The sequence below is a fragment of the Scylla paramamosain genome, chromosome 11 (genome assembly GCF_035594125.1).
Source record: "Scylla paramamosain isolate STU-SP2022 chromosome 11, ASM3559412v1, whole genome shotgun sequence".
Taxonomy (NCBI): Eukaryota; Metazoa; Arthropoda; class Malacostraca; order Decapoda; family Portunidae; genus Scylla; species Scylla paramamosain.
The window spans coordinates 10,436,810-10,451,799 of record NC_087161.1 but is presented as its reverse complement, the minus strand read 5'-3'; the positions used below and the strand labels follow the sequence as shown (position 1 = coordinate 10,451,799).

General features: G+C 43.5%; 1 protein-coding gene across 4 annotated transcripts in view; it reads right to left on the bottom strand.

Moving 5' to 3' along the window:
* Positions 1-14,990, bottom strand: part of LOC135104935 (pentatricopeptide repeat-containing protein 1, mitochondrial-like) — a 125,067-nt gene that overhangs the window by 40,240 nt on the left and 69,837 nt on the right. For all 4 annotated transcript variants that reach the window (XM_064012723.1, XM_064012724.1, XM_064012725.1 and 1 more), the window contains one exon: positions 10,849-10,997. In XM_064012723.1, coding sequence (XP_063868793.1) covers positions 10,849-10,997 — 149 coding nt within the window. The remainder of the gene's footprint in view (positions 1-10,848; positions 10,998-14,990) is intronic.

Sequence of the window (14,990 nt, the reverse complement as noted above, 5' to 3'; positions counted from 1 at the left end):
TGTTGGCATGCCTTATCCCACAGGAAACATGCTCCCCTCCTGGTGAGCTGGTGAACAAGAGGTGATAGTGGCAAACCTGGGCAGAAATCAATGGTAATAGGAGCACAAGCCAAGGAAGCTCCTCACTTCAGCTACGCCAGTGGGCACCAGCCAGCCTTTCACTGCCATTACCTTCAGAGGGTCTGTGTGGACACCTTTTCAACTCATGGCTCAGGAAAGACACTTCAGGCTGAAAAAATGTGCATTTTTTGGGCCTGAGCTTCAAGTTGGTCTCTCGCAAGCAACACAACACCTCCTCAAGGTAGGCAAGCTCCTGCTCAAAGGTATTCCTGAATACAAGGATGTCATCTACGTAGACCAGGGCAGCTTTCCACAGCATCCCCTCTAGCACCTGTTCCATCAACTGCTCAAAACTGGGTGCACCCCCATCTAACTGGGTCATCCCCATAGAGCCTTGCACAGCCCACACACCTCTGGTTACAGCCCTGCAGGAGGCTAATGCCTACTACAGCACCATCCTCAAGGCTTTCCCCAACATCATGTCTCCTGCCATGCCTCACAGCCACGCCCACCATGGGATCCAGCACACCATCATCACGCATGGCCCTCCACGCTTTGCTTGTCTCCAGTGTCTTCTGCCTGAATGCCTCCTGGCTGCAGAGAGAGAGAGTTCCAGCACATGCTGCAGGAAGGCATTGCACGCCCTTCCTCAAGCTCCTAGGCATCACCTCTCCACATAGCTACAAAGGCACAAGAGGGCAAATGGTGCCCCTGTGGCAACTACAGGGCCTTGAATGCTATGATGGTGTCCAACAGGTACCCATCCTTCACACCATGGACTTCCATGCGAAGCTGGCCAGGCGGAAAGTGTCCTAAAAAATCGACCTCATCTGTGCTTTCCATCAGATTCCCATGGCAGAGGAGGACATCCAGAAGACTGCCACCATGATGCCCTTTGGCCTCCTTGAGTTCCCGAGGATGAACTTTGGCCTCCAGAATGTGGAGCAGACAATGCAGCGCCTCATGAACTACGTCACACAGGACCTGGATGGAGTGATGGTGTACCTTGATGATATCCTCGTCACTTCCCCGTCCCCCCACCACCAGGAGCAGCTCACTTGCTGCTCACCTGCCTGCAAGCCTACAGCCCCAAAATCCACCCAGTGAAGTGTGTTCTGGGCATCAGTGAGGTGTATTTCCTCAGTCACTGGGTGGGCCCTGCAGGCATCACACCCCCTCCCACAGAAGATCGAGGCCATATGGGACTTCCCGCATCCCCACGATGGCAGAGGCTGATGCAGTTCCTGGAGCTCATCAACTTCTACCACTGCTTCATTCCCTTGACAGCCGCCATCCTGTCCCCACTTAATGACCCCCTGAAGGGGACAAAAAAGACATCCTCTAAACCTCTCTAGTGGCCCCTGGTGGCTGACGCTGCCTTCCAGCAGGTGAAGGACAAACTCGCTGAGCCCATCCTACTCGCTCATCCAGTGCTGGACGCATACACCGTCCTCACCACCAACACCTCAACCAACACTGTAGGTACAGTCCTTCAGCAAGAAGTGTGAGGCACACTCATGCCTATCACTTTCTACAGCAAACAGTTAGAGCCCGACACACTCACACACTAATAGCAAGCATCCCAGTGCCAACGAGCTGCTTCCTGACCAGTCCACCTTTATATCACTGGTCTGCTCACACCATCATGAGGCTGCTGGTACATGCTTACGTGCATTTACAGGATCATCCAATGAGCAGAAGCAATTCCCATCCCAGACATCACAGCAGACAACAGCCCACTACTTCCTTACCAGGTGTGTCTCCCATTTTGGCATGCCTCACACCCTTATCATGGACCAGGATGTGCAGTTCAAGTCTCTTGCATGGCATGTGCTACTCACCTTCCTGGGTTGCTCCCACCAAAGGACCACACCCTTTCACCCTTGCTGAACAGACTCAGGTCGTTAGGGATGCCGACAGATGAGTTAAGGGGGGTTTACCTCACCTTCATCCTCCCCAAACTCATGTATGCCTCCCCAGCGTGGTCCTCCTCCCTCACACATACTCAACAGCTCCAGCTGGAGAGTGTGCAGAAAAGGGGGTGCAGGGTCATCCTTGGCCCTGCCTACACCACCTATGATGACGCCCTGACCACCCTGAGTCTGTCCAGACTATCCACCAGGCACCGAGAGGCTCTGGAGAAGTTTGGAAGGGGACTACTATATCATCCACGCCTCTGACACATGCTGCCACCTGACACGCCTTGCCCGGTCCGTGCCACAAGACACCACAACCAAATAATGCCCCTAAAGGTACCACACACGGACTGGTACAGACTCAGCACAATTTCCACCATGGCGCGAGCAATCAATAAATAGCATTTTTGTTTCTAGATTAGACTTAGCTTTAGGATTAATGTTAAGTATTTCCCCACCCCCTCTGTACATTTTCAGTTTGTAAACTGCCTTAAAAATAAACCGTTTATTATTATTATTATTTAGAATAACAAGATAATCGAGAGATTTCATCATCGGCTGAAGGAGGCAATCCACACAACCTAATCCGTCATCCTTCTCTCACTCTGTGCCATGGTGAAGGTGGACATACAACACATGCCAGAGGAGCTCATGTATGATGAGGATTTATGACTTCCAGCAATTCAGGAGTACTCCCTCTCCTTCCTTCCCGCCCTCAAATCAGCCATGGCCTCTCTCCGACCCACACCTACATGGATCCCCAAGCACATGTCAACAGATCTGCAAGCAGCTGATGCAATCTTTATATGTATCGACATGCCACAGGAAGCTTTGGAGCCATGGTATGCTGGACCCTTCACTGTGCTGGGCCGCACTCACAAGCATGTGATGGTCAACAAGGCGAGTTGGCCCTACACCGTGTCCTGGGACAGGGTTAAGGTGGCACACGCCCTGCCAGCAGCTCCACCTCAGTCTATGGCAGCTCCCATCAGCTCACCAGATGCCAACAAGACGCCCCCACCTCCACCTCCCCAGCTGTTGGTGATTCACTTCCCAGTGATCCCCACAGCTTCTCCCCCATGATCCACACCTCCACCTACACTTCTGTCTCCTCCCCGTCTACCTCCCCCCCAATCTCCAAACAGCTTTTCCACCAAAATTCCCACTTTCATCTACATCCTCTGTCTCCTTCCCATCCTCCCTTCCCCCACCTCAGTCCCCCATACCGGCAACCTGCCACCCACCTCTCCCTGACCAGCCTTCTCAGCTATCTGAACCTACCCAGCCATCCCGTTCTCCCTATCTTCCCACACAGGCTCATGCAGGTATGGATTGCTACCAGATGCGGAGATGTGGCCATTGTTACCACCGCCACTCCCTCTCTTACCCCCACAATTTTGTCCTGCCAGGATGGTCACCAGGTCCAGACTGGTGGTCAAGTGTCAGTGCCACCAGTAGCCCCCCCTGCTTCCTTCAGGGGTTGGGGAGAGGGGAATATTGTTGTGTGCCTACCACACACACATGCACACACACACCTGGAGTGATCTGACACCGCTGGAAGCACCTGTGCTCCCTTGAGGTCAGGTCAGGCATTCCCAGAGACCAGATGCAGCTGGGATCCCCTGAGGCCATGCCACATCCATCTGGCATCGGACGGCACCGGCTGTCCTCAGTTAACAACCAGACACAAAGAGACACACACATTATCACACCAACACATATCACTACTCTGCCTTACGTCCTGTGTGCGCTACTTCAACGAATAAATGGCCAATAGAGAAGTTTTGGTGTTTGGTTACCCTGGTTCTTGAACACACTGCAGTGTCATTGGCCATTGTCAAGTCACTGGCTTTCACACAACCACAACTCTCTCTCTCTCTCTCTCTCTCTCTCTTATATATATATATATATATATATATATATATATATATATATATATATATATATATATATATATATATATATATATATGAGAGAGAGAGAGAGAGAGAGAGAGAGAGAGAGAGAGAGAGAGAGAGAGAGAGAGAGAGAGAGAGAGAGAGAGAGAGAGAGAGAGAGAGAGAGAGAGAGAGAGAGAGAGAGAGGCCTTAAAAAGCTCATTATACCTAGAATTCAGTAAATAGAGGTTTGTTACACCAAGGGTTTACCATACACATCACCTGAATCCCCTTTCATCTTACAGTGTACTGTATTTTTTTAAATTAAAGTATTTTGTACTATATGTATAATAATTTCTTATTGTGGTAAAGTGAATTTTAAACATGCTTAATAAGTGTGAGACATATATTTTATGATTTAAATTATAAACAGGCATTTCTAAGTTTTGTAAGAATGGTTTCCCATATTCATGGATTTTTTATATTCACAGGAGACTTTGGAACATAACTCCTGCAAATAGCAGGGGAACACTGAATTTCAGACTGAGCACAGTAAGCTTCCCGTCAAACTCTGCAGGTTTCCTCCCCATGTGGCCTGCCCATGAGGCAGGAAAGGGCGTCGCAGGTACCACACCACGATAACAGCAGTGCCTGTGGTCTCCCTCCACACAAGTGGGGGGCAAGAAGGGGCAAGTAGAGGTAGAGGGGCCTCCCATGGCAGGGACAGAGCACCATGCCCACACAGTTTTTGGCACACCCTCATGATTTCCCACCAAAATATTTGAGGCCACACACAGTTTCTCTATCTCCTCAAAGAACGTTGCCACTTCCTCAATCTGACACTTAATATTAGTCAAGGTCTCCTACAGCTCTTCCTTAAGGCAAGTGCAGCCCTCCTCCACTATATTCTGTAATTCTTCCTTGACACAAGTGCAGCCCTCATTCACTGTCTCCTGCAGTTCTTCCTTGACACAAGCTTAGCTTTCATCTGTGTACTGCTGGACTTGGGTTTTGCATCACGTGCATTTTGTGTTGCAGAGCGAGTTTTGCATCCTCAACTGAACCCTGCATCTGTCATGCCAACTGCTGTGTCTGTTGAGCCACCTTTTGTGCTATCTGTTGTATCTGATCTGTTGTGCTAGCCCAGCCTCCAGCATCTCCCTCAGGAGAACTAACATGTCCAGCTTTTCCACTGTGACAGGTGCAGCATCCACATCTACGAGTACACCTGGCAACACCACCTCCTCCCCACTCACATCTCCCACCAAATAGTCTACCATCTTTCTAGCATCAACCCAGTGAGAAGAACCACAGGTCACGTACACTACATTGGTACGTTGCCACACATCCCACTCTGGACACTACTGTCACAAAAAACAGCTCCCCACTTCCATTGTTCATTTGTCCCATGCACTTCAAGCCAGCTGAACCTTGATGACACTGACTGACAACAAGGAGCAACATCCCATGGGGTGAGATGGGGGCAAGTTGGGAAAGCCACTTTGGACACACTACCCACTCCTAGGGGCACCTGTAGGCTTGCATGAGGATGAACGCCACACAAGAGGCAATACACCTTTAGGTCAAGGTCTCACTCCAAGTGGGAGACAAGGCAGGGAGGAGGCATGGTACACAAGAACAAGGTTTTGTTGCTTTCAGTCGATAATGCTTCCAGATACTTATAAAGAACACGCAGCCTGGCCCCTGGGAGACGGGCCTGGATAGTGGTACATGCAAGACAATAGTAGCAGTCACGGTGCGAGCACAGTCAGCGGGCAAAGGCTTGGGCACAGCAGCAGCAAGGACACTCTATGAACACATTTCTCTGTCCTCAAGTCCCGGCATCAACCAACCACTCCACCACGACACAACAAAGCAATCACACAGGACTCTCCCGTATGTACCTGCATTCACACACACACACACACACACACACACACACACACACACACACACACACACACACACACACACACACAATTTGGGATGTGATGAACAGCTCACTGATAGAGGGAAGAGTACCAAGAGAGTGGAAGAGGGCAAATATAGTGCCAATACACAAAGAATGAAAGAGGACTGAGCCACTAAATTATAGACCGGTGTCGCTAACCAATGTTGTGGGCAAGATCTGTGAAATAGTGATCAAGGAAAAGTGGATGAAATATTTGGAAGAAAATGAAGTTCTAACAAATAGTCAATTTGGTTTCAGAAAAGGAAGGTCATGTGTGACAAATTTACAAAGTTTCTATACAAGAGTAATGGATGAAGTACAAAACAGAGATGGGTAGGTAGATGCAGTGTACTTGGACATCAAAAAAGCTTTTGATAAAGTTCCACATAAAAGACTATTGTGGAAGATGAAGCATATAGGAGGACTGAGAGGGACAATGCTAAAATGGATGAGAGATTACTTAATGGATTTGCTCACTCAAGGTTTAGAAGGTTTAGGACGAGAAAAAGAGTGAGGAATGTACGCCTCCATGCCAGACACTATCATCTCTGTTATGGGGTCAGCACACAAAGACGGGTCTCTGACACGGAAGCAGTAGTCATTCCAAGGAAAATCAGCAAAATACCTCCTCAGGTCCCCCCAACTAGCAGAGGCAAAACACCAGAGGCACCTTCGCTTAGGGGGATCCTGAGGAGGGATTGGAGTGATAGGACAAGATAAAGATATGAGATTGTGATCGGAGGAGCCCAACGGAGAAGAAAGGGTGACAGCATAAGCAGAAGGATTAGAGGTCAGGAAAAGGTCAAGAATGTTGGGCGTATCTCCAAGACGGTCAGGAATACGAGTAGGGTGTTGCACCAATTGCTCTAGGTCATGGAGGATAGCAAAGTTGTAGGCTAGTTCACCAGGATGGTCAGTGAGGGGAGAGGAAAGCCAAAGCTGGTGATGAACATTGAAGTCTCCAAGAATGGAGATCTCTGCAGAAGGGAAGAGGGTCAGAATGTGCTCCACTTTGGAAGTTAAGTAGTCAAAGAATTTCTTATAGTCAGAGGAGTTAGGAGAGAGGTATACAGCACAGATAAATTTAGTATGAGAGTGACTCTGTAGTCGTAGCCAGATGGTGGAAAACTTGGAAGATTCAAGAGCGTGGGCATGAGAGCAGGTTAAGTCATTGCGCACATAAACGCAGCATCAAGCTTTGGATCGAAAATGAGGATAGAGAAAGTAGGAGGGAACAGAAAAGGGACTACTGTCAGTTGCCTCAGACACCTGAGTTTCAGTGAGGAAAAGATGAGGTTTAGAAGAGGAGAGGTGGTGTTCTACAGATTGAAAATTAGATCTTAGACCGCGAATGTTGCAGAAGTTAATGAAGAAAAAGTTGAGGGGGGTGTCAAGACACTTAGGGTCGTCGACAGAAAGGCAGTCCGACCTGGGGACATTTATGGTCCCCTCCCCAGATGGGGACTCCAAGGCTGGTGTAGGAGTCGCCATGATGATTTTAAAATTTTTGGGTGAAGGGGGTGTGTGTTATTAGGTGCTTGTAGTTTTGTGAGGAGGAAGAGAGTTGTCTTTAGAGGGCAGGCTGTGACTGCCCCCTTGTGTTGTGAGACACAAAGGGAAACGTTCAGTGAGGTCACAGCTGGGTTTAATGATAAGTTCACAGCACTCCCTGAACAGTGCTTTAGACCTCACTGGGAGTAATTATCGTTTCGGCAGGTGTCTACTGCCTCCTCCTGAGGCAGTAGACCTCCTGTTTACCTCTCTAATGCAAGTTAACCAGTATTCTCAATCATTCATCCCTTTCTCTGGTAAACTCTGGAACTCCCTGCCTGCTTCTGTATTTCCACCTTACTATGACTTGAATTCCTTCAAGAGGAAGGTTTCAAGACACTTATCCATCAATTTTTGACTATTGCTTTGACCCTTTTATGGGAGTGGCATTTCAGTGGACCTTTTTTTTTTTAATGGATTCTTGTTTTTCCCTTGGCCAATGTCCCTCCTACAAAAAAAATAAAATAAATAAATAAATAAATAAAAAAAAATAAATAAAAAATAAAAAATACACATAACTAACTACTGAGAAGGTACTATTTATCTGCATGTTGAGGAAAATGCAAAACCCAAATAAACACCTAAACTCAAGGATAAGGAATTCTGTTCTAAACAAAAAAATGCAAAGTGAATCCTGGACTATGGTATGGCATAGGCTGTAAGCAACTGCAATGTCAGGTATAAAGAGGACAAAATTAGAGAGCAACTTACATCACCATCAATCAAAAATAACTATAACTCATCTATAACTCATCAATCAAAAATAACTATAACACAAGGCAAGAACTGTGAATCAAGGATGAGGAAGAAGAGTTGAGAGGAGGATGCTGACAGACAGTATGTGGCAGGAGGATTTTTAAACTTTAAATGCCTAATTGAGCACAAAATTGAAGCCCCACCTTCCTGAAAATGTTTTTTAATAATTTGCTTTCTTATATCTGTTATTTTCAAGATAAAATGAATGACTTTTTCTTTCTTGTAAATATAAAAAGCTTTTATTTTTTGCTAGGAATGAAAATAAGTCTTTTGAGTTTAATAAATGTTCTATTATTTTTCCCTTTCAATTGACAGCTTTCACAGTATTCATAAATAAAGAAATATAACAGAGAGGTACGGACTGATAAGTAGAAAAACATCTCAAACAAATGTTCCATTAAAGTCATTCTTCATAAGAAAGGTGACTTTAGTGGAACTTTGTACAAGCTGATCTGAATCCTAACTGAGCACACAGTTGAAAAACTGCCCTGGTATTCCTGATGCACAATACCCAAAAATAACTCAACACCAGATAGCACCACAAAAGTGTGCCAAGGCAGTGAGCCCAAACTGACGCTGGAACCATCACCTTGATGAATACCTGTGAGTGGGGTGAAGCCAAAGCACAGAGCTTGAAGCTGGTAAAATAAAATAAAAAATCAAATAAATAAATAAGTAAATAAAAAATTTTAAAAGCCATGAAAAAGAATGATAGGAGAAACTGCATCAGGGCCATAAGCATTTCAAGAATAAAGCACAGAGCAAACACAGGAAACATTCAATGGATTTCAACAGTAGATATAATATACAGCGCTCAACATTGAATTAGCCTGCTCTGGGCATGGCCAACCAATTCAATATAAAATTTTGCTTCAGCCTTAAAAGGGACTCCACTGCACCAATGCATTATGTTGCTTACAGAGTGGCATAGTGGTAGGAGCTGCTCAGCATACCAAGAAAAGCATAATCAGCTGCCATGTGTTCCCTTCCACACATTGCCATGTTTGCACTCCCTCTCACTTTACACTGCCACCCTCTTTCAACCCTCTGTATTGTTGATATGGGCAAGAAAAAGGATCTAAGTGCACAAACCACTGCCCAGATCCTTGCTCTATGGGAATCTGATCTGCAAACAAAGACAGTCTCTGAACAGATCAATGTGTGTCCAAAGAGTATCTGCCACTAGATTGTCAAGTTTCACCTGGAGTAGGACCATGCAATCCCTACTCAGAAGACAGATACTTGCTTTCAGACTAAAAACATTAATTAGAATCTAACCCACATGTGACAGCAAGGAAAATAAAAGAAAGCAAACTATAAGTATTTGGTGGGTGTTTTGTGAGAACCATTAATAGTGTACTATGGACCTGGGGTCCACCAACCCCGTGAATAAGTTCCTTTTAACCTTTGGTAGATGAATAGGGACACTTTTGCAAAAAAAATATAGATGCTAGCAAGTGGACAGAAGTAGAGTGTAATGATGAATCCACTTTTACTGTCACAGATGATAGGGATGGAAATATGTATCATTGGCCCAGGAGTGAGCTTCTTGATCCTACATCCAAGTTGAATGCTAAATACAATGTCAAGACAACAATTGATTCTGCTTTGCTTGGCCAGTAAGCTCTTAACACTACACAACTTTTTGAAGGCAGCATAATGCATTGGCATAATTTTAAGTCTCTCTTATGGGTGAAGCAAAATTTTATACAGAATTGGTTGGCTTTGCCCAGGGCTAGCTAATTCAATGTCAAGCACTATAGTCAGAAGGTGGAGCTGAAGTGACAAGCCCAAAATTATCCAATGCTGAATCTGTAGGAGGAGCTTGGCTGTGGTGCAAAATAAAATAATTTGGAGAATGGAAAGGAAAATTTGTTGGAGATATTTTGGGTAAGAGCTCAATCAGAGAAGAGGTTTTAGTGATTTTGACATATCTAATTATGGAAAGACTTTTTGGCAAGTTGGAGGGTAGATTTATCTGAACTAAGTTTAAATGTTTCTAATATTATTATGAAATGCCATTCTTTTAGAAGTTACTATTGATGATCTGCCACTGTTTTCTTTTTCTTTTTCTTTTTTTTTTTTTTTTTTTTTTTGGCTAAAGTAGTAGGTGGTGTGATAGTTCTTATCTTATTCCTGAAACCCTTCCATACTGCAAGGTCATTCTCCTTTCTCTGTCAGCTACAGCTGGATGGAGCAAAGGGTGAAGATGAACATTTACCTATAGTGTCTTATATCTTTTACTATAGATAAGAAACTGCAGTTCCATAAAGGTTAAGAGATCTGCTTCTGTTCTTTTCTTTTATATTCATGGAGCCATCTTAATTAAGCCATATCCTATATTTTTTACTTTCACTGGAGATATTTTTTTTCTGCCAAAATCAACATTGTGATCCTCTACATGTAATATGAGTATTCACTGGACATCTTAGCCCTAAATAGGATGAAATACAGCATGAGGGAAACATTAGCATGCAAAAGAAACAGAGGAAAAAGGACACACCAGTTTTACTGCTCCCACTAGCTCTGACAAAGCATATCTGTAATTGAGTCACCTCTCATGGCCAGCACGCTAGATGCTGCAGAACCAAATTTTACATTATGTATGGCAGGAAATGTTAAAAAAACCAGAGTATGCTTATACTTAGTATCAATTCTTTTTATGGATAATGAATGTTGAATTCATCATGACAAATTCTGTCTCCTGCTACTTTCCCTTCCCTCTCCCAACTCTCACCTTCACAGCATGCCAAAAGCCAGCCTCTTTGTTGGTGATGCATGCCTGCAGGAGAAAACTCATTGTCTCAGTTGTCACCATTATTCCATCTTGAATCATCTCATCCACCACCTGGAATGCAGTGCCCATGTCTCCACACCAACCAAATGCTGGAAAGCCAGAGAAGTGAGATGAAATAATTCCAGTAAAATATATTACCTGATAGAAAATATGGCCAGTCCTCAACATTCATGCATTCAGTCATTCATGATTGCTGCCAAAAGGATGGATTTGATTTGGTACAGACTGCCATCAATTTAAATTTCACGCACAGTGCACCTCACCACACCACACACTTTCACAGTCTGCCACACCAACTTGCATTCCCTCCATTATAGTGTTTTTGGTAACCAATTGTGTACATTTCCTACTGCCTGTATATTGTGTATATTTCTCTATGATGCCCAGCTGTCACTGTCCTTCACCCTCACTCACAACATTCACATTAATAATATTTTCACCCTGACCCCTTATGGACTTTCTAAGACACCTGCTGAAGTTATTAAATAAGATAAAAGAAGGGAAGTGGAAGGGTAGAGCATGCAGTGGTAACAGCAATGGTGATGCAGTATTGGTAGCTGTTGGACTTGGGAGGATGGAAAAAGAGACCACATTCACCATTATTTTACTTTCTTCCATTAAATGTTAAATAAAGCACATATGTACATAGGGCTTTTATTTATTTAAATAAGGCCACATGAGGGTCAGGGATGTTTTCAATGGGGCACAATGCCATAGGAGGATCAGGAGCTTTTAAGGGGGATAGACTAATTATTCATGGATTTCCAACTTCCAAGGATGTCTCAGTTAACTAAACCTTACAGATGTTGAAGATTGGCTATACTGTAATAAAAATATGTAGTGAAAATAATAATAATGACCATGAGAGAATATTATATTGCAGAAACACTAAAAAAAATAACAAAAAAATATAATTTAAATTTTGATGATGTCTTATTTTTATACAGAAAAGGGGATTGCTCAAAAGATCAAGAACTTTAGAAGAGAAGTCAGCTCAGTAACCAATCCTAATTTTAGGGGACAACAGTCAAAGCTGACCAAATTTCACTTGGGTCTTGTTAATCACTTATGGCCTGAGTAGAGGCATCTTCTATTTACCATGGTCCATTTCAGATCACAGATCTGACCGCACAGCCGGTGTTCTATTTACATCTTGATCTGGATTTAACCTGATGAGTGATCTGGGTCATGATCTGGGTGATCTGGGCTGCGTTCAGAACCACAACTGAGGTGGCCCAGGAAACCTGAGTCATCTGAATTGTCCAACTGAACAGTTTAGGTGCCTCCAGGGATACTGTAAACAAATCATCAAAGTTGCCATGGAAGCTGCCACATTCTACCCAACTCTGTAACAGTAAACATATGGCTGATGCTTATCCGGTTGGTAATTTGTATCATGGAGCACTTGCTGTCCTCGGTGATGAGGTTCTTGGTGATGATCTGTTATTAATATCATTCATTAATCATCCCATTTCCTTTATTTTCATTCTTTTATATATTTAATTCAGTACTTTACTTACTGGTACATGTCACTGCATGTATGCAGACAGTATTGTAGTTATCTGCGATAAATGAGTAAGTATAACACTAATGTAAGTCTGGTTGGGCAGCCATTTTTGTTGTGATGTCATCAGAGCATAGAGCACACCACCTCCTCAGTTTGGGTAACTGCACAAAAGAGAGCATTCAGTTGAGAACTGGGCAACCCAGGTAACTCAAGGTGCCCAACTGAATGCACCCCTGGGTCCAGATGACACTTGCTGAAGCTACTGGAGGCAACCATATTAGCAGCTGAGAAGCCTCTACTGTGAACTTGTTTAGGGAAATACACAGCAAAAAATGGCTGATGTGTATGACAAACAAAGTGAATGATAATGAATCATTGCAGAATGCTGCTCTTGGCAAAGAATGTGAATAGTAGTGGTGAAAGATATTGCAAGCCATACCAAGCCTTGATTAATGGCTTCTGATTATAATTATGTGGCTATTACTGCCTCTGCCAACTACTACATGATGAGGCAAAGGAAGATAATACTTATTCAGTTGAAAATAATATATCTCTACTTTGGAAATGCCTCATTAATGATGTCAATAGTGTCAGCATGTGGGCAAACCACAGTGAGTTCTTTCAGCATGTTGTGTGTGAAGACAGCTTTGTGTGAACTTTATTATACAACGTTCATGGCTAGGCAAGGAAGCCAGTCTCGTATTGGCTGGGTAGGCATGTGGCTGGGACTCATTGGTGGCCTTCTTGGCCTAACTTCTTCAGGAAATGTACAGTAGGCTGTAGTCCTTGACACTTTCTTAGAGCACAGTGGTGAGCATCAACAGTCTGCCTCTTGTGACAGCTGGTTAGCAACATGCTTATTATTGTTTTGATCAGTAATGGCCGCGAGAGTTCTTTTTAACCCAAGTAAATCCAGATCAGATTTAAATCCTGATCAATGATCTACAGCTGATCAATGTTATAAATAGAAGATGCCTTAGTAATGTGCTGAACACAGAGTTCCATCCCCAGTGATGACTTCTCATGACCAATTTATCCTGCACAGGTAAAACAACTCAGTGTTTCCATGATGGATCAAAGGGAGGCAAGACATTCATGGAAGTGAGGTTTCCCAGATGGAAAGAGGCTTTGCTATATGCCACTAAATATGAGTCCCAGAAAAAAAAAAGTTTCTGTTTCTCCTCTACTGATATAAATAGAGGAGAAAACCAGATACAGGTACAGTAATCCCTTGACTATCACAGAGATTGCATTCCAAAACCCCTTGCAATAGGTGAAAATCCGTGAAGTAAAAACAGTACAGTACTATATATTTTATTATTTCTATAATTTGCATATACAGTAAAATCCCTCTCATCCGGCATTCGAGTATCCGGCAGCTTCAAGTATCCGGCACATTTTTCCCCGAGCCTTAAAATCAATAAAAAATCAATGTGTACTCATAAAATCAATTAAAATTCCCGCGTGAGGCATACTTTGTCCCCTCACCACCAGAGCGCACTGCTTCGCGCCAACTGCAGCCCACTGCACTGTGTTTACTCAGTGACTCAGTCCCGCGTGTGCACTGTTTATCGCCTGACGCCTTCATCATGCCTAAAGTTGTAGAAAAGAGGAAGCGTGTTGTGCTTACACTTAAGCAGCTGATCAGATCAGCTGCTGATTAAGATCAGCTGGTCTTTGTTATGGTAAGATGCGTGAGTGTAGGGTGGTGATTGTGGACATAATTTCACTTCTATTCAAGTATCCGGCAATATTCAAGTATCCGGCATGTTGGCGGTCCCATTGATGCTGGATAAGAGGGATTTTACTGTATTTATTTTATTATTTTTATATATTTAAGCTTTTATGAACTTCCCCCACACATTTAAGAACCTTTCCTTAAACAATTTTTAAACTCAAACTTTTACTTTTTAGATACATCCTTACATATTAAAAAATCACATTTAGTACACTCGTCTGTGAAGATACTACAACTTCATTGATGATGATGATGATTAGCTGTGCAGTACTGAACTATGTAGGTGATGATGATGTATAGGAGAAGATTACAATTGACAGCCCAGCAGATGCAGGCAGCACAAGGCAAGGTGTTTATGTTTAGGAAAACTGATCGTACTGCACATTGCCTATCTATAATTTTGCACCATTTTCGTCCATCCTTTTCATGAATTTAGGTTTAGTTTTGCACTTGAAAATAAAGGAAGTATTTTATTCATTGTACTGGTATATCACTGTCTCAGTTGACTGGTGCCCACCGACCTAAACTTCACCACATGGTTTGGTAGTTTGGGTGTCGTCTTATACCACCATTATCATCTAAAAACCATTAAACTCAAACTGAAATTCAGGGATCATCTTATCTAAGTTGTCTTATCTACCGAAATATACGGTAAGTTGAATCAAGGGTATAGAGCTTCATCTCTGTGAATTACAATAGCGTATTTTTATTTATTAATTTATTAATTTTTAGGCTAGAAAATGGTTAAAAAAAATATGCCATATTTGCCAGCACATTATACACACTTTTTTCATGAGGGGAAAAAAAAAAAAATCTGATAATTACCATGCATCTAAT